Source organism: Caretta caretta, chromosome 6 (genome assembly GCF_965140235.1).
Source record: "Caretta caretta isolate rCarCar2 chromosome 6, rCarCar1.hap1, whole genome shotgun sequence".
Taxonomy (NCBI): Eukaryota; Metazoa; Chordata; order Testudines; family Cheloniidae; genus Caretta; species Caretta caretta.
In genome coordinates, this window is record NC_134211.1 from 12,281,794 (window position 1) to 12,300,940 (window position 19,147).

At 57.1% G+C, this 19,147-nt stretch overlaps 2 protein-coding genes across 10 annotated transcripts in view; one reads left to right on the forward strand and one right to left on the reverse strand.

The window, feature by feature from the left end:
• The window catches only part of P2RX3 (purinergic receptor P2X 3), a 24,579-nt gene extending 20,348 nt beyond the window's left edge, over positions 1–4,231 (reverse strand). For 5 of the 8 annotated variants that reach the window (XM_048852145.2, XM_048852142.2, XM_048852139.2 and 2 more), the window contains exons 1-3: positions 3,330–4,169; positions 2,371–2,558; positions 176–311 (exon numbers count right to left, since the gene is read on the reverse strand). In XM_048852145.2, the coding sequence (XP_048708102.1) occupies positions 176–311; positions 2,371–2,558; positions 3,330–3,524 (519 nt within the window). In that variant the 5' untranslated portion in view covers positions 3,525–4,169. Of the gene's footprint in view, positions 1–175; positions 312–2,370; positions 2,559–3,329 lie in introns of all 8 variants that reach the window. The other 3 variants (XM_048852143.2, XM_048852141.2, XM_048852144.2) reach the window with 3 other exon arrangements.
• Positions 4,203–18,762, forward strand: SSRP1 (structure specific recognition protein 1). 2 transcript variants are annotated; one of them, XM_048852137.2, is made up of 17 exons: positions 4,203–4,286; positions 4,927–5,156; positions 6,753–6,938; positions 9,085–9,190; positions 10,059–10,249; positions 10,404–10,634; positions 10,916–11,019; positions 11,507–11,635; positions 12,165–12,386; positions 12,683–12,755; positions 13,280–13,418; positions 13,658–13,703; positions 16,429–16,546; positions 17,110–17,280; positions 17,635–17,726; positions 17,946–18,108; positions 18,202–18,762. In XM_048852137.2, the coding sequence occupies exons 2-17, from the start codon at positions 5,103–5,105 to the stop codon at positions 18,268–18,270; spliced, it is 2,094 nt and encodes a 697-aa protein (XP_048708094.1). In that variant the 5' UTR covers positions 4,203–4,286; positions 4,927–5,102; the 3' UTR covers positions 18,271–18,762. The 2 variants fall into 2 exon arrangements, with proteins under 2 accessions (XP_048708094.1, XP_048708092.1); XM_048852135.2 differs by having other exon boundaries at positions 4,270–4,352.
• The last annotated feature ends 385 nt before the right edge of the window (positions 18,763–19,147 follow it).

Consider the following 19,147-nt stretch of genomic DNA (forward strand, 5'->3'; position numbering starts at 1 on the left):
TGACCAGACCCTGATCTCAGCTGGAGCCTCTAGACACTACCATAACATGAATAATAGCAATAATAATCAAGTCCCTCCAGACCTTTTGGGCATCCTTAGCTCCCATCGCACAATACCCCAGTCCTGACTATTTTTAACCACTCCTCTGGTACTGGCCCTCCAGCATGAGGATTACCTGTGGGGGTGTAACGTAGTCTGCCGTATCCATGACCCTGTTGGTGTATTTGCCGAAGCCCTTGACCTTAGTCACCACAGAGGACTCAATGGAGGTGTCCCGCACCTGGTACGCCTTCTCATGGAGAAACACCCAGCTGCGGAGGGGGGGGAGAGGGACAGAGACCCACATTAGCCTCTCACCGGAGGGGCAGGCTGGGGAAACTCCCCCACAATTCGCCAACCTGGGACAGGCTCGGTAGAGAGCTGTGAAGATCCCTTTGCATTGTCCCCAACTCTTGGGATTTTATTGGGAGTCTTTGCTGGCCTTGCTAAAGCCCCACCTCCTGGAGTCATGGGATTTAGTGACAACCTTAGGTCTTGTCTAAATGCAAATGGTTTTGTTTTCGGGTTAACTTTAGTTTTCTTCAGCCTAAACTGCATTGGGTCCACACACATGTCCTGTTTTCAAACGATCCAGCGTCTTGTGCCGCATTCATCAATCCGTTTTGGAAGCGGGTGAGCTCTTTCAGACTGAGTTCCTGGAATTCCCCTTTCAAAACGATCATTTTGCTCCTGACCTCCCTCCTGCTGCCCTCGCACACTATACTGCTGCCCACCTGGAGCAGCTCATCTGTTTACCTGCGTTCCTTGCTGTGGGATCACCTCCCTGTTTAAACGCTGTCACACAGCCAGCAGTGCCCCTTGGCGAGCTGAGGTCACACACTTTGCTTTCATCAACAGAAACCAAATGCAAGTGTCTAGCCCTGCTGATTACCAAGAAGAACATGATAACAGGACCCCCATGTCGCCTACCAGCTCAGGAACCAGAAGGCAAAGGAATTTTATAAGATTGTTGCCTGATTTTGGGGGCGGGTTGATTCAGTAACCCCAGTTACTGAAATGACACTTCCTTCTAAAAAGCGGCAGCCAATGTTAAAATGTCCCTTTAAAATAACAAGTGAGAGGAACAGGCTCAGAGCCAGCCTGGCTGTAAAAGACACACAGAGCTCTTCTTCCTACACATCTCGTGCCACCTAGTGGCCCCCTGCAGATTCTTCTCTGCAGTTGTATCCCCACCACCTTCACTGCTTTTTCTTATAGCTCCGTGGTAGATTTTCCAAAAGTGCCCAGGTAATGGAGGATCTAACGTCCCAGGACTTAGGAGCTCGAAAAAGAGATTTTCAAAAGAGCACAAAGTCAGATTTTTTTTTTTGCAGACACCTGGCACACGATGGGGGCCAAATTCGCCAAGCACATGATGGCTTCTGGTGCAGCCTAATTGTTTACAAGAACTCAGGGCCAATCGCTAAGATATTTTGGAAATCTGGGCTTTTGTTTTGGGGCATGAAAGGGAGTGAAAGGTTTTTGAAACCCCCCCCCCCGATGCATCCCGCCCATCAACCCTCTGCTCTGTCCTCCCAGCCCCTCCTCCCCACTCACACAACCTCTGCTGCACCCCTTCCTCCCAGCCCCACCCCCAGCTCACACAGCCCCCCAGCTCACCCTCAGCTTGCACAACCTTCCCCACCCTCACTTCTCAGATCCACACAGAGCCCTACCTCTCCTGTTCACACAGAGTCACACATACACACCAGCCCTGCTCGGACACCCAACCCAAAGACTATCTTTACACTCTCCTGCGGGGAAGCTGATGGGCGGGGATGGGCACTGTCAGGTGGGACAGTGTGTACAACCATGCACCAAGGGCTTCTCCAAAACCAGCCTCCCACCCTTCGATTCAGCACATTGGTGGCAAAAAGGGGATAGCTGCCTCTCTAGGTGATGCTGTCTGGCCCCAGTGGTTAGGGCCAGCAGGGCTCAGACCTCTTGTGTCCCCCAGCACAGCCCCACCTGGCAACGCCCATCAGCAGCAAGGAGCGGGGAGGAGAGAGACCCTTGCTGTTGGACGAGTTGATTACATTCCTCCCAGAGAGCATCTCCTCCCCACCCCGACCCCTGTGCAACCCACATGCAGGGCCGGGTCGGTGGGCAGGCGGGACTCTTTAGCCTGGGGAGTGATTCTGTGCCAAGCTGAGGTTGACTCATCCCCCAGCCTCCTTCCTCCGGGAGTGGGGCTCTTTGGAGATCAGTGTATGATTGTACCCACCCTGAAGAATAATTCTCCTGGTCCTCTGGGACGAGGCCCAAGGGGAAAGGGGTTTGGCCATAAAGCCCGAGTGCCAGGGAGACTCCCCTGGCCTGGGGGGCACTCACCCGATGAAGTATGAGATGACGAGCAGCTGCACAACCCGGTTGATCACGCCAACGGTCCAGCTCTTCACCACCACCGACTTGGTGGTCTCATAGGTGAAGAACTCAGCTACGCAGTTCATGCTGGAGGAGAGCATGGGCATCAGGAACAGGGCGTGGCCCACCAGCCCAGGGCAGACGGGATGCCTGGACTAGAGACAAGGAGGCAAGGGGTACCCCAGGGGGTGATGGATGCCCAGGGCTAATTGGGAGGGCTATCCCTTTAAGATAGGGAACAGAAGTGGAGTCTTCCTGTGCTCTGCGGCTACTCTGGGCTGCCTGGAGCCAAGGGACCCCTTTAATATACCTCCCCCCCCACCCCTGTGGTGATGCCATCAGGGAAAGGTGGGGCTTCCTAGCCCATCCATTACCAGTTGGAGTCTCTGGGGTGTGTGTGTGTGTGTGTGTGTGTGGGGGGGGGGGGGGGGGGGGAGGTCTTTAATGCATTCCATGAGTCCAGAAAGGAATCTGCTCTCTGCACATTTCATCTCAGCTCTCATCCTTCCTGCAACAGCTCTGCTGGTGCCCCTCACTTCCAACCCGAACCCCTGTTCCAGCCATGGGCTCCCCCCACCCCACCGCACCCCAGCTCTGCTGGTGTCCCTCAATCTCAACCTGCAGCCCCTGGCTATCCCATCCCTGGCCCAACACACAGGCAGCTGTGGAAGAATAGCCAGAAAGGAGAGCCAGCTAAACAAATACCACACTGATTTTTCTCTGGAGACAAATTAGCAGCTGATGGAATATGCTGGGCAGTGGCAGTCCCTGAGCCTGAGGTTCTGTAATTATCCTCAGAGCATGCACAGTATGGGCTGATGCAGGGCTCTTGCTTGGCTTCCCCTGTGAGACAGATCCCCATCCCCCAGGGCCCAGGCTATCCATGGCCCTGACCCCTCTGCTTAGGCTGCCAAGAAGGGAGTCACCTGAGTAACTCGCGCCAGTGGGACTGGTGGCTTCTGCAGTGTTTGACACCCCCATTCTGCTAGAGAAAAGAAATGACCCCTGGTCGTTTCCCACAGCCCTAGGGGTGGATTTTCCAGGTCAGCTGGGGAAGGGTGTTGCGGAGACATGCAAATCCCACCAGGCCCCCTCCGAGCAGCAGCTCGCAAGCCTCCCATGGACTATCCAGTAAGGTTTGCTCCTCCAAGGCACAGGGTGCTGTGTGAGCAGTAACTGCAATGTAAGCGATGGCTAGGCTGCACAAGTATACTGCAATGGGGGCAGATGTCTGGTGTAATCTCCCCTTGCCAGACAGTTTCCCTTGGAAAGAGCACGGCAGCAGAGCGAGCCAGGCCTACGCAGAGGGGGAGCAGCCCCGTGGTTCTTTCAGTCAAGCTGTAGCAGCTTGCGAGGCCCCCAGTTTGTTAGTCACGGCGGCCTCCTCGGTCACACTAGCACAGGGATCGCAGCCTCCATTACAGCGTCCCAGTGGAGCGGTTCGCGGTTGAGGGTCACGCCGGCTGTGCGGGACCATCCAGCGAGGTCAAAGCCGGGCGAAGGGGCGGCTGAGAGTCCGGAGGGTCAAGGTGGAGATGGGAGAGGGGCCTAGGGGTGTGGTCTGGCGATACAGGCCGGGGAGGGGGGGTTGCGGGCGGTGTCTAGGAGGCTGGCGAAGGGAGGGGGCTGGGGGGAGGCTCGGTGTGCTCGCGGCCCCAGCTCCGCCTCCCATCCCGGCGCTACCAGACAAGCTAACGCAGGACAGCTCGAGGACGGACCTGGAACCGCCCCAGAGGGCCCCATCGACCGAAGCCGCGCTCGGACTCTATGGTAGGAGCAGTGCGCACGCGCGAGGCGCCCTTCATGGCCGGCGTCTCTATGGTAGCGCGGGGCGGAAGGTGGATGGAGGGAGGTTTCCGGTGGGGAGGGAGGCTCCGCATGAGGTTCGTGCTGCGCAGGCGGGAAATCGCCCCAAGGGGTGGGGGTGTGTGTGTGTACCTGGGGCAGAGGTGGGTCAGTGCCCGGGGCAGGGGGTTCCGGGGCACGGAGGGGAAGTGGGGAGGGTCCATGTCTGGGGATGGGGTTGGCGCAGGGTGGGGTGTGTGTTGGGGTTCTGGGGCAGGGAGGGGAAGTGGGGGGGGGGGTCGGTGTCTGGGGATGGGGTTGGCGCAGGGTGGGGTGTGGTGTTGGGGTCAGGGGGGAGGCAGGGGGTTCTGGGGCAGGGAGGGAATGTGGGGAGGGTCGGTGTCTGGGGGTGGGGTTGGCGCAGGGTGGGGTGTGTGTTCGGGTTGGGGGGGGCAGGGAGGGGATTGGTCTCTAGGAGGGTCTGGTGGCAGGGTGAAGCCAGGGATGGGGAGGGTTCTGTGTGATCCTTCTGCTGGTGCTCAGCCTCCAGCCCCTGGAGAGCTCTGTAATGCTCTCCAGCTGCCCAGGCCTGGCTGGGTGAGGCTCGCTGGTTGGATGGGAGCCAGCCCCTGTATCTACTCTGTGGCTACCCCATGGGTTCAGTCTCTGGGGGTTCCTGAGCTGGGTCCCTGCTGGGCCTCATCTGCTGGTGGAGTCATCTCTCTCCTTTCTCCCCAGGTGCTTCGCGGCTTCCTCCCCTCTGTGCTACTCTGGGTATGTGGGACTTGGGAGGGGACTGAAGAATTTCATCATCTCTGGAGAGCTCCCTGACTGAACCTAGTCTCCAAAGCTCTCCCAAACCGGTTGCTGGGAGACAGACCCCACCAGAGTGGGCGAGGTGGGGAGGGGCCATCATGGCGGACACGCTGGAGTTCAACGAAATATACCAGGAGGTGAAGGGGTCCATGGTGAGAGACACAGGAAGCCTGGAAAGCCATGCCTTCCTGGGGGTGGGAAGCCCAGAGTCTGGGAAGGTGTCGTTATTGTGGCTGGTTGAGTGGTGTGTCTAGGGCTGAGAGAAGGTGCTGAACCATGGTTCCGATTTCATTACAGCTCTCAAGCTAAGTGGGGTCACAGCTGGAGTGCCACCCCAAAGTAAAACCTAGAAGCTGTAAGTGACTTGGGGGAGGGGTGTGTGCTTTTCCCCTGAGTCATTACTGAGCCCACAGATCAAGCAGCATGCTAGGGGACCTGGGATGAGACAAAACATGGCCAGACCCCTGTAAGTATTAAAGATCCAGTGACACTTTCCTGGGTGTTGGGGAGTTAGCGCCAGTTCCTGGCTGCATTCCCGCTCTGGTAGGTAACACTCAGCTGACCGAAGTTCACAGCCCGTTGGACTTCAGGGAGCAGACTCCTTGCATTTCATTCTAAACTCTTGCATGATGTCACCAAGTGCTGTGGGAACTGACGTTTGGCCTAGCCTGAATGGCTGAAACTTGGGAGTCTTTCAGAAAATGCAATGCACGATCCTGTTTATTCCCAGACATGAGTGTTTAAGTGATCTCTCTCCTGCCATCCATCTCCACCCTCTAACAAACAGAGGCTAGGGACACCATTCCTTACCCATCCTGGCTAATAGCCATTAATGGACCTAACCTCCGTGAATTTATCCAGTTCTCTTTTAAACCCTGTTATATTCCTAGCCTTCACAACCTCCTCAGGCAAGGAGTTCCACAGGTTGGCTGTGCACTGTGTGAAGAACTTCCTTTTATTTGTTTTAAACCTGCTACCCATTAATTTCATTTGGTGGCCCCTAGTTCTTATATTATGGGAACAAGTAAATAATTTTTCCTTATTCACTTTTTCCACACCACTCATGATTTTATATAGCTCTATCATATCCCCCCTTAGTCTCCTCTTTTTCAAGCTGAAAAGTCCTAGCCTCTTTAATCTCCCCTCATATGGGACCCGTTTCAAACCCCTAATCATTGCCAATTTACAGCGAAGGTGCATGGTGGCCTGAGCTTCATAAATGAGTCGGTTTCCATGCCAAGAAATCCAAATCTTTGGCTGTTAGTAGTGAGGGTTACACTGGGGAATGTTGTCCCTACATCTGAGAAATGCCCTTGATTGGGCTATTGTTCCTAAGTGGCCAGTCAGTCCTCAAGCTAAAGCGAATTACAGGCTTTATGGTGCCGCTCTGGCTGACTTAAACTGCAGAGCTGGTGCTATGGCCCTGTGATGCATGTGGGGGTAGTTGGAGGGGGAGGAGGGGGGAATCTTGGAGTGAAGCTTGCATGTGGGTGAGGGAGTGTGTTTGGGGTGGTGTTAGTTGGATATGGGGTGAGTGCACCCCGTGTGGGAGAGGAGAGATGGTGGGGTTTCTGTTTTAAATGCATGGGGGTGGGTGTTAAGTAGCCTTTTCCCTGGAAGAAGAAGGGTGTGACTGGCTGATGTGGGGTTCCGGGTGTATTCTTTGACACCATTCCAGAGTGTCACCACTGTTGTTCTCACTAGCGTGTTGTCCCTGTGCCCCCTACCAACCCATCTCTCTCTGTCAGAATGATGGGCGGCTGCGGCTGAGCCGCCAGGGTGTCATCTTCAAGAACAGCAAGACAGGCAAGGTGGACAACATCCAGGCCTCAGAGCTAGCAGAGGGCATCTGGCGCCGTGTGGCACTAGGCCACGGCCTCAAGCTGCTCACCAAGAATGGACACGTCTACAAGTATGACGGCTTCAGGGAATCGGTGAGACCTTTGGCCTGGCCAGCTCCCCCTCCTAGAAGCTCCCACCCCCCCGTGTGTCAGGACTCCCAGGGGGAATTTATGTGGGTGGGCATCCCCAACCAGCTACAAGGTGACAATTGCTTGGCAACCTCCCGGATTTGCCCATGGCATTAGTGCCTCAGTGCAGCCCACATGCTCACGAGCCCTGGATCCCATGTGGCTCTGTGTAAACACCTCTCTCGCCCTGCCGTAAGGATCCTGTTCTTGGCCCAAACCGTTTGCCATGAGTTTAAGCTTCCACGCTCTCTCCTAGGAGTCTTTTTCAATTAATTGTGTTTATTATGGTAATGCCTAAGGGTCAGCTGAGAATGGGTCCCATTGCCCTAGGCTCTGTACAGAGTAGTAGATAGTCCCTGCCCTGAAGAATTTAGTCTAAATAGACCAGACAGACACTGGGGTGGGAGTGGAAAGCACAAGCCCAGTGAACTGTGTGATGGCAGCAAGTGTCTTGTTAGTGCCCTGGTGTTCTTTCCTGGTGGGTGTAGTTAGGAGGGGATCAGCCAAAGGGAATGGGGGGAGAGAATGGAACAGGTATCGAGGGAAATTTAGGTGAAGAGACTGTGAGCGAGGGGCAGTATTCCCTCTAATTTTTCCCACCTATGTGTGGAATGAATTTTGTTATGTGCACCAATATGGAGGTGATATGTGACACATCATCTTCATACTGGTGAATGTAACAAAATTCATGTGGTGGGTGTGGGGCCAAGGAGTTTGGAGTATGGGAGGGGGCTCAGGGCTGGGGCAAAGGGTTGTGGGGGGAGGTGAGGGTTCCAGCTGTGGGTGTGGTCTCTGACAGGGCCATCCCTAGTGGGGTGTGGGGCCTGGGACAAATCAGCCTGTATGGCCCCCCCCTTAACATTTTTTATAAGGTGAAATCTGGTGTGGGGAGGGGACACCAGTGCTGCGGGGCGAGGGATAATGCAGAGTCACAGGGTGGCACCTGTGCTAGGGGCCAGTGGGCCCCCTGTGCTGGGGGATCCTGCAAAAGGGAGGAGTCCAGGGTGGAAGGGCAATGGATAGGGTCAGCCTGGCCCTGGCTTGTTCCGGCAGCACTAGGATGGTGGCAGCAGGCGAGCAAGAAAAAGAAATACAACGCGCGCTTCCTGCCGGCTAGTGCGGGCCCGACCCCTGCTGCCGGCGCCAGGCCCCCCTGCTAACCTCCTGGGCTGGCCTGGGCCCCCTAACCCCACCCCTCCTGGGCCAGCCTATCACCCCCCGCACGACCCACACACACTGAAGTGTGGGGCCTGGAGCAGTTGTCCTGGTTCACCATACTAAAGGGATGGCTCTGGGGTGAGGCTGGGGATGAGGGGCTTGGGGTGCAGGCTGCCCTGGGGTTATGGCGGAGAGAAAGGACTCCCCCCAGCTCTCTCTCCCCGCAGCAGCACCTGGGCTGGGGGGGTGGGGTGCCTCTCATGGCTGTGGCAGGTCCAGGCCGGGACTGGATTTGGGCCAGGGGAGGGGCACTTCTTCCCTGACCGTGGCAGGTCTGTAGCCGGGCTGGGTTGCGTCCGGGGCTGTGGGAGAGGAATCTCTCCCCACCACAGCCCTGAGTGCCTGCGCAGTGCTTAATAGGCTGCTACACAGCTTAAAGGGAACTTAGGCGAGTGGGAGGGCTGGAACAAACAGCCCATCAGCACCAGGTAGAAAAAGTCCAGTCAAACTGCAGGGAGTTCTTTGAACATGTAAGTGTCCCTGCTTTGGCTGCAGCTGCTCCAATCAGCTGGGGACTCTGGCTGACTCCTCTGCAGGTGCCAGTCATGTAGTGGGTGTATCCCTCCGAGAGGTTTCAGCTCCACATGAGCATCCAGCAAAGATGCAGGGCTGGTAACTCCTGTTTGCTCTCCCTTAGCTCTGTGGTCGTAGTTCTCCTAGTGACTGATTCTTTCCCCAGCTCACTTGCTTCCTGGCACATGCTGTGTGTTGCAGCGAGCCATCCTAGATGGAAGAGCGCTGGAGCTCCCCGCTGCTGCTGTTTGTTACCAAGGGGGAGCTGTGGGGTAGTAGCAGTGGCCGGACCTCTCTGGGAGGGAAGGAGCCCAGGAACCACGTCTCAGGCTGCTAGGTTATGGTGGCTTCTGATGGCTGTTCTCTACTTCCCACTCAGGAGTTTGACAAGCTGTCAGAATTCTTCAAGTCCCATTATCATCTGGAGCTGGCGGAGAAGGATCTGTGTGTGAAGGGCTGGAACTGGGGGACTGTGAAGTTTGGAGGTGACTCTGGGGCTATGTCTTCGCTGCTTGTGAAGCTTGGGACACATTTACCTGTGGTAGCCTAACCCATGACAGTGCATTTACCCTGCGTTCACACCCCATACCTGTGCTGGCACTGTATCTGGTCCTTGCAAGCCATAGAGCTAGCTCCAGGTTCATAGCACCACAACTCCTTGTGTCACTCTGCTCGTATTCATGGGGCATTGGGGACGACTTGTCTGCCTGCCCTGGATGCTCATCCCTGGGCAGGTTAGCCCGCCTCCTCCTCTACCAGATGGAGGCTAGTGGAGAGGCTGCAAATGGAGAGCTGAGCAGAGGAAGACAGTCCATTTCCGGTCAGGGGGCTGATGGGAAGGGATTGGAGGATCTCATGTCTCAGTGGGTGTGAGCGCCTATGGCTTTGTTTCTTGACTGCATCTACCTCAGGGCAGCAGTACACGTTGACAGCCGCCTGCGGCATGTGGCTGTGTGAACACAGAGCACTTTGGGGAAGAACCTGTGACTGAGCTGGAGTTAAGCCTCTCCGGTGAAGACCAGCTCTGGGAAAAGAGGGGTGTATAGCAGGGAGAGGAGCACAGCTCCTGCAGTGACTTGGATTTGGGGGCTAGCGTTGGGAGTGGATGGCTCAGTGTGCTGCAGAGAGGAAGTAGTTTGTAGCTCCACCTTCTCCTGCAGGGGGCGCTGTGTTGTGGGGAGCTCTGAGTTGCTCCTGTCTGCCCAGTACCAGCTATAAGCAGCTATAAGGTGCTCAGCCCTGTCCTTGCCATCTGGGCTGCTGACTGCGGAGGTTGTCTGACAGGAGGAGCAGCTGGCTGTGGGAGGTGCTCCATTGCCTCCTGCTGACTCACTGGGTTCCCCCTCCCCACAGGCCAGCTCCTGTCATTTGACATTGGGGAGCAGCCCGTGTTCGAGATCCCGCTCAGCAATGTGTCCCAGTGCACCACGGGCAAGAATGAGGTGACGCTGGAGTTCCACCAGAATGACGACGCCGAGGTGTCACTCATGGAGGTCCGCTTCTACGTGCCGCCCACTCAGGAGGATGGCTTGGATCCTGTGGAAGTGCGTGTGGGCCGGGGTGGGGGTGGCGTGGCCCATGTGGAGGTGGGAGTTCATGTGGGATGGGGTTGTGGCCTGTGTGAAGGTGCTTGGAGGGGTTATGGGGGGCTGCATACAGCTGTCCGGAATAAAGCCCCCCATCCTCCCCCACCCTTAGGCCTTTGCCCAGAATGTGCTGTCCAAGGCGGATGTGATCCAGGCAACTGGGGATGCCATCTGCATCTTCCGGGAGCTGCAGTGCCTGACACCACGTGGCCGCTATGATATCCGCATCTACCCCACCTTCCTGCACCTGCACGGCAAGACTTTTGACTACAAGATCCCCTACACCACTGTGCTGCGCCTCTTCTTGCTGCCCCATAAGGACCAGCGCCAGATGTTCTTTGTGGTGAGGAGGGGGGCAGGGAGCTGGCAGATCCCCCACTGCATTTGAGGGGAATGGGGGGGCTGGTAGATCCCACTCCAGTGTGCCTGGGGGGTGGGGTAGCCAGCGGATCAGAAGGCCCAGACCAGCTACTTGTGTTGGGGGCTGAGAACTCTGGGGGGCGGGGAGTGCCCTGCAGTACTTGGGAGGGATGTTGCATGAAGGTGGGAGCAGGCTGGAATGGAGGAGAGCCCTTGGGGGTTCTGGGATCCCTCACCTGTCCATATCCTTGGCTTCCTTTCCAGATCAGCCTAGACCCTCCGATCAAGCAGGGCCAGACACGCTATCACTTCCTGATCCTGCTCTTCTCCAAAGACGAGGACATCTCCCTGACCCTTAACATGAATGAGTGAGTGGCCTTTCTTCCCTCCTCCGCCAGTCTGGCCCTGCCCCCAGCCCCGTACGCTCGCAGGATCCCTCTGCCCCTGCCAGCCTGGCCCTGCCCTGTGCCCTGGCCTGACCCCCTCTCTTCTGCCCACTCCTGCCATCCTGGCTCTGCCCCCTGGCAAGACCCCCCATCTTCTACTAGCCTTGCCATGCTCCTGGCAGGATCCCTCCAATCTCATGTGGACTCCCAACCATTGTCTGGCATAAGTGTCTGGCCATCCCCGTCCGGACTGACTCACTTCCAAGCCTTGGACGGGGGTTAGCATCTACTCCCAAGAGAAGAGGTTGCCCGAGGACTATGCATTGTCCTCCTTGGTGGCCCTTTCATTTCTGGGTGCTGAGGGCATGCTGTCTCTCAGTTGGCATGGGAGCTCCTGCGTGTTGTTCCTGCTGGTGTTGGGCTCTCTCCTGCCTTCTGTCCTCATGCTGCCATTCTCCCCATGCTGTAGGGATGAGGTGGAGAAGCGCTTTGAGGGCCGACTCACCAAGAACATGTCCGGCTCACTCTATGAGATGGTCAGTCGGGTCATGAAAGCGCTGGTGAACCGCAAGATCACTGTGCCCGGCAACTTCCAGGGGTGAGCACACAGCGCGCAGGGGAGTGGGACATGGAGCCTTCCCCTCTAGGGGGCTCCTGTCCCAGGGCATGGGTAATGTCTAACTCAGGGGGTGGTGAATGGGACACGGGGCCTTTTCCTTCTAACAGGCTCTGGCTCCAATCTGGTCCCAGGCGGGAGATTGTCTTGGGGTGGGGAATCGAATATGGGCCCTTTCATCTCTAGGGGGCACCAGCTGCGATTCTGGTCTGGCTAGCTCGGGTGGCAGGGAATGGGATACAGAGTCTGTTGCTAATTAAATGTTTAGAAATGACTCTGATCTGAGGTCCCGTCCCTACACACCTGGCTCTGGTGGACTTTTTCCCCACCCTGTGGCTGGGAGTTCCCAGTGGTGGGTGGGAGAAGAGTTGTGCCTCAGAGGTGCGTGTGACAGATTCTCATACCTTTATTCTGCCCCCCATTGGCTGCTGTCCCATGGGGGAGCATCTGTGCAAGGAAGCCTTGCTGGTGTAACCCCCACTTTGTCTCCCTCCTCTCCCCCTCCCCCAAGGCACTCGGGAGCCCAATGCATCACCTGCTCCTACAAGGCCAGCTCGGGGCTGCTCTACCCACTGGAGCGTGGCTTCATCTATGTGCACAAGCCCCCGGTGCACATTCGCTTTGATGAGATCTCCTTCGTCAACTTCGCCCGCGGCACCACCACCACCCGCTCCTTCGACTTCGAGATCGAGACCAAGCAGGGCACACAGTACACCTTCAGCAGTATAGAGAGGTGAGGGTGAACCCCTGCCCAAGCAGCTGCTGTCTGCTCTCTCCCCTCTGTACCCATGGCTGTACTGCCTATTGCCCCGTCTGTTCTCCTGGGCCGCCGCCACCCTCTCACGGCCTGCACTGGTATCCTGCTCCTCACTCAGCCCTGGGAAGCCATTCATACCACAGCCTGGCAGTGCAGGGGAGTGCCATTCTCCATGCCATCACTGTGCACTGCCCTCTCGCTTGCTCATGGTTGGGGGAGCGTTAGACTTCGCCGCTCCGTGACCCCGTCTCCCTACTGTTACCCACCTGCAGGGAGGAGTACGGGAAGCTGTTTGACTTTGTCAACGCCAAGAAGCTGAACATCAAGAACCGAGGCCACAAGGAGGTACCTGCAGTGGGGTGGGGTGGGGCGGGGCACTTGCTGGGTCCCCTGTCCCATCCCAACCAGGAGCCCCATAGCGTCCGGGGGGTGCTGGGTGAGGGCAGGGGTTCTTTCTCTCTCTCTTTCCCTGCAGATTCTGCCTCCTCACTTTCTCTTCTCTCCTTGCCCTTGTAGAAGAAAAAGGTCCGTGCGATTTCCCCTCCTCCTGGTGCAGGTCTCCTCTGCATGGCTGTGGTGCTCTCTACTAATCACAGTAACCCCGCATGAGCCATGGGAGGGAAGGGGGGAGCCATGTGGGCCCCACCTAACCCGGTTAACACCACTCCTCTGGTCCGTGCATGCAGCCTGTGCTGGAAGTGCTGGGGATCCTTTCCTGGAGTGGGGGGTGCACCCAGGAGCATGTTGGGAGTTGTAGTTCTCATTTTTCTGCACACTTGGGGTGGGGAGTGGCGTCTGCCCTTCCCCTCTGCTGAGGTGGGAGGGGTGGAGAGTGGCACTCACATGACCTCCCCCTGCTCCCCCTGCAGTCCATGCCACAGAGCTATGATGAATACGCTGACTCTGACGAGGACCAGCATGATGCCTACCTGGAGAGGATGAAGGAGGAGGGAAAGATCCGGGAGGAGAATGCTGATGACAGCAGTGATGAGTCTGGGGAGGAGACTGGTGAGACATGCTCCTGTGCCTGGGGCTCCTCCCCCTGGCTGTGAGATCTGCCCAAGGCTGTCCAGCGACTGGGGCTCCTCCCCATGGCTGAGAGATCTGCCCCCAGCTGGGGTCCGAGAAACATTCCCATGCTCTTTACTCAGCCCTTTCCCCATGGCTGTTACCATCCCCATCCCCCTCTCCTGCCCCGCCCCCCACCCAGAGGGGGAGAATGACCAGTGCATTCCTTTTCCTTCCAGATGAGTCATTTAACCCGGGGGAGGAGGACGAGGATGTAGCAGAAGAGTGAGTAGGGGACAGGGGCTGCCTGGCATGGGGCTTTCGGGCTGTGACCTCGCCCTTTGATTGGCCCATTCTCAGATGGGAACTCTCCGCACAGGGGCCACAGGGGCAGGACATTGAACATGTAGTGCCATCAGTGCTGGCCTCCCTCTGGTGCTATGGGGAGCCATGCACAGCGAGTGGCTCAGTACGGGGTGCTCTGCCTTTGTGGGGTCTCCAGAGCAGATGGCTCAGCAGGAGGCACTGTCACCTCTGCTAGTGCTCCAGTGTGCTTGGTGGCCTGGTGGTCCTGTCTGAGGTTTTTTTCTCCCTGGCCCTTTTCACAGGGTTAAGGCCATTAGGCTCAGTGGCCAGCCATCAACCCTTCTGTTGGCCTAAATTGCCCTGTAGCCCCAGTTGAACGTGGGGTTCTTCTCTTCCTGTCCTGAGCTGTTAAACAGCTTCTGCCTTTCTCCTCTGAGGTGGCTGCATCTCAGTGTTGGGTTGTACAACTGTCTGAAATCAATGGGCTGCTTAGATTGTCTGGGGCAGGGACTGTCTTTCTTGCTATGTGCCTGTACAGCGTCTTGCACAGTGGCGCCCTGATCTCTGACTGGTGCGACCACAATACAAATAATAGGCTCCCTGAATGAGGCAGAGTGGTTTCAGAGCAGAGGATATGCACTAGGTTTTTGCCTCTGCTGCTTGCAGAGATCTGTGCTCTGGAATGAGCTGGAGCAGTGCAGTTGGCACGCCTGCCAGAGGGAACACTGCTGGCAGTCACAGAAACGATCGGGGCTGAGGGGACTGCCTAATGGGGAAGATGCCTCTGTAGCATGGAACAGCAATAACTGTGGGTAGACGTTGTACAGCTCTGTGAATCCTCGACCTTGGAGGACCAGGAATCTGGGGGTGCTACTCAGGGCATGATGGGAGCAAATGGCAACAGGGAGAACTCTGGCGAAGATTTCCCACCACCGAGATCCACTGGGCTGTGGGATGGTGTCACAGATACAGTGTCCAGTCCATGCCCAGCCTATAACCAGTTCCTTGGGAGTGACCCCTTCAGTGTGCTAGGCCCCAAGGACCCACACAGGGGCAGGCCCATGGCCTCCAGGACTCCCAAACTGGGCCTTGAGGCCCCAGCGATCCCTGCCTCTCTCCGTGGCTCCCTGCAGCAAATCCAGCCAAGCCAGACCCCTGCGGGAGGTTTGTACCATCCCCCTTCGGGGCGCCGTGCTGTCAGTGATATCTGCAACAACATCAGCAGTCTTCCCAGGCACGGGGGAACAGCGTATTAGCCGCCTGGTCCATGGGATCAGAAAGGCCTTGGGTTAGCACAGAGAGTCAAAGGTTGAGCCATAGTCCAGCCTGGCCAGCGCTGGTGCAATTAGCCAGCCAAGCTGTTATGGCCTCTATCTCCATCTGGCTCCTTGTCAGCCCCGAGGCCTGGCCACCAGCCTCCTTTCCCACACTTCAAGAAGGATGTGGATAAATTGGAGAGAGTCCAGCGAAGGGCAACAAAAATGATTAGGGGTCTGGAACACATGAGTTATGAGGAGAGGCTGAGGGAGCTGGGATTGTTTAGCCTGCAGAAGAGAAGAATGAGGGGGGATTTGATAGCTGCTTTCAACTACCTGAAAGGGGGTTCCAAAGAGGATGGCTCTAGACTGTTCTCAATGGTAGCAGATGACAGAACGAGGAGTAATGGTCTCAAGTTGCAGTGGGGGAGGTTTAGATTGGATATTAGGAGAAACTTTTTCACTAAGAGGGTGGTGAAACACTGGAATGCGTTACCTAGGGAGGTGGTAGAATCTCCTTCCTTAGAGGTTTTTAAGGTCAGGCTTGACAAAGCCCTGGCTGGGATGATTTAACTGGGAATTGGTCCTGCTTCGAGCAGGGGGTTGGACTAGATGACCTTCTGGGGTCCCTTCCAACCCTGATATTCTATGATTCTATGATTCCCCTTTGTTCTCCCACTGGGGCCTTTGCACTGCTTCCCAGCTGAGGGCCAGGAGAATATCTCCCTCCTCCTGGCTGGTGGCTGCTAGGGGTGAACAGCCCGGTCATTGGGGTTCCTGCTCTCTTGATAGATTCTCCATTGACGTGGATTGGTGTTCACCAACCCTTCATACCACCCCAACCAGCCACGGGACACACACTTTGTGGCTTTTACTGTTCGAGCAGATTCAACCTTTTTGCACCCCTGCATAGCCGTGCAAAGTATAGAGGGAAACTGAGGCATGAAATGAGGTTCATAACAATGTTACAGAATATTCCCTCTCGGTCCCAGGTCAGGTCCCGTGTCAGGAACAGGGAACCCGTCGCCTGGAAGGCTGGGAAGTGGCCTGGAGGGAGCAGCCCCATGCTCTGCTCAAAGGGGCCCACGTCTCTCCAGCGGGGATGTCTGTTCTTGGCATTGCCACTCGGGTTCTGCTGCCAGCAGGTCTGGGGTGACACCCAGGGATGGGAACAGTTGGTGTGGGGAAGAGCTGTCTGTGCCCCTTGTACCCTGTCCAGAGTGCTTGGCAGAGCCCCTTGCCACCCTGTTTCCAGGGACAGGTGAGGCAGCTGTTGCCATGCCCAAGCCATACTGGGGATGCCCTATCTCTTCCAGTCAGCACCCCTCGAGCAATCTGCCCATGCTAGGCCTGATCTCTACTAACCTCGCTGAGCTGGGGGCTGCCGGCCCTGGGACCAGGGGTGTTTGGGGATGGGGCTGACGCCAGGCTACCATTCCCTCCTGCAGGTTCGACAGCGAAGTCTCTGCCAGTAGTGACGGTGGCAGTGACCGTGAGGAAAAGAGGAAGCCAGCCAAGAAAGCCAAGATTGTGAAGGAGCGCAAGCCCCGCAAGAAGTCATCGGAGGTGAGAGCTCCGCCCTGGCAGAGGCGGCTGCGTGGTTCCCAACCGCTGGCTCTGAGGGGTGGGATCCTCTGCCTCCAGCGCACAGGCCAACCCTGTGGGGAGATTGAGCCTTTGGGAGCACTACTTAGGGGCTGATGAGGCCATGAGTGAGTGTCCTCTGTGATGGGGAGCTGTCCTGAAGGTCCCGCTACTCCCCAGCTTAGGACATTGGACAGCCTCCAGCTGTGGGTGAGTGACTCCGTCCCCGCCATGCCACGGAGCTCTTCAGCCCTGTGCCGCTCCCCCAACCTCACCTGACAGCCTGCCCCAGCTGGGCCCGCTGGCTCAGTCAGGCTCCTTGGCCTTCGCTGCCTTGTCTTAGTCTTGTGCTGCCTGGGCCCCATGAGTGTGTCTGGCTGCTGGGGGGAAGGGCTGGGATGTCAAATGCCCTGCCCCAGTGTTAATGGGAGGCACAAGGGGCCTTTGCCATGGGGGCCAGAGCTTCTGGTCCAAGGAACTCTAGAGCCACTTCTTGATGGATCCCTTTCTTGTTCTATCTCTGTACCTCCACCTCCTCTTGCCAGAGTAAGAAAGGGAAAGACCCCAACGCCCCAAAGAGGCCCATGTCTGCCTACATGCTGTGGCTGAATGCCAGCCGTGAGAAGATCAAATCAGACCACCCTGGCATCAGCATCACTGACCTGTCCAAGAAGGCTGGGGAGCTCTGGAAGGGCATGTCCAAGGAGAAGAAAGAGGTGGCCTTGGTTGGGGGTCAGGGGCATGTTCTAACTCTCTTTTGGTGGTGTGGTTGTTTGGGGGAGGAGGAAGGGGGCTGTGTGGGTGTGGGCTGGCAGGGCTGTGTCTGGGGATGGTAGGGGTAGTATTCTGGCTTGGGAAATCTTGGGGAACCAAATGGAAGAGGTCTTGGAGGCCACCCCAACATGGGGCAGAGGCTGTGTCTTGTTTAGGGAGGGGATGGGGATGGGCTTCTGGTTTTGGGGGGCTGGCAAAGCAGGCTTGGGGTAGCTTTGTATCTGATGGGGATCAGAAGTTAAACTGTGGGCAGGTGAGCAAGGAGGGTCATTACCAACTCTGTGTTCTGGTAGCAGGAGTGGGATCGCAAGGCGGAAGATGCCAAAAGAGACTATGAGAAGGCGATGAAGGAGTACAGCGAGGGGGGCAAATTTGAGAACTCCAAAAAGTGAGTTGGCTGAGCTGCTGGAAACACTGCGGTGGGTGACGAAGGGCCTTGGCCCCATCTCACTGGAGGGTAGGCGCGAGATGACGGGGAAAGGTGTGGCCCATGTGGAGCGCAAGGAGTGGAGGACTGTCTATTTCCTCCCAGTCCTGTGGCACCTCCACCAGTGCAGTAGGGGCTCGGGGTGACTGCTGATTGCTCGCTGTCTCCCACCCTGCACAGAGAGAAATCCAAGAAGAAGAAGCAGCAGGGGAAGGGGAAAGCAGAGAGGAAGGCAGCACCATCCAAGGCCCCAGCCAAGTCCCCCGCTAAGCAGCTGGGTGAGAGCTTCAAGAGCAAGGAGTTCGTCTCCAGTGAGGAGAGCTCTGGTGACAACAAGAAGGAGGTAGGTGCGGGTGGGGCAGGAGGGGCTTCCTCCCCAATTGGCAGCTGTGGCTGTATGTGGTCTCCTGTTAACACACTTCCCCTCCCCCCACAGGACTCAGAAGAGGAGGAAATCGCTAGCACGCCCCCCAGCATGGAGGACTCAGCATCTGGCTCGGATTAGAGCAACCCTTCCCTTTAGCCCTGCCCCTTTCCTGACTGCACAGGTCACTGAGTTGAGGCCTAGACATACCCTCTCTCCCCAGTGCTCCCAATTCCCTTCTGCCAGGGGCATGGGCTGAAGGGGTGACGTGGCTGCTCCATTGGCTCGAACCAGCCCTACTTCCGGACCTTCCCTGACCCTCCTCCCCCATGGAACTGCAGGACCTTTGCTAAACTCTGGATAAAAGCACAGGGTGCTAGAGAGCAGGGGAGAGGGCTCATCCCTCCTTTCTCTCCATGCTGTGGGAGCCCCCCTGTGTCCTATCAGGAGGCCCTCCCAGCAAACGGTGGGGGGCATGGCCCACAGGCCCTGCAGGGGGGAGCTGGCTGGCTGGGAGGGGTCCATCCCCTGGCCTGTAGTCGGGCTCCATCTGTGTTTTTTATGTTCTGTTTATTTTTGTATTTCTGGTCTGTTCACACGGCAATTGGACGGAATAAAAACCAAGCGACTTCGGACGGCGCTCCTGTCTGTTGGAGCGTGGCCAGGGGACAGATGGACGGATCTCCCAGTGCCGACAGAGCTTCCCCTCTAGAGCAGGCAAAGCCCCCTCTTGCCAGAGGGGGAAAGAGGCCACTCTGCAGCTACGGTCTCCCCTCCCGACGGCCGCATTTCCCGTACATCGCAGCAGGAGCGGCTCTGCCTGCAGCATGGGGCTGAATATGGGCCAGAGCCTTATCTCACTGTGTTCCAGTAAGCTGTGGCCCTGATTGTATTAAAGGCCATCTGGCGCCTTGGGCAGCCACCTAATGAAGGAGGCAGTCGATAGCAATGAGGTTTAGTCAAGTGTTAGGGGCTCCCTTCCCTCCCCTCTCTGGCTGCTGGGGCCATCACCAGCCTC

Bases quoted from the DNA above. Each gene is read 5' to 3' on its own strand.
- SSRP1 (XM_048852137.2), top strand. From the start codon at position 5,103: ATGGCGGACACGCTGGAGTTCAACGAAATATACCAGGAGGTGAAGGGG. The intron at 12,756-13,279 runs GTACCTGCAGTG...CTCCCCCTGCAG, and splicing joins AGAACCGAGGCCACAAGGAG to TCCATGCCACAGAGCTATGA. The intron at 18,109-18,201 runs GTAGGTGCGGGT...CTCCCCCCACAG, and splicing joins CTGGTGACAACAAGAAGGAG to GACTCAGAAGAGGAGGAAAT.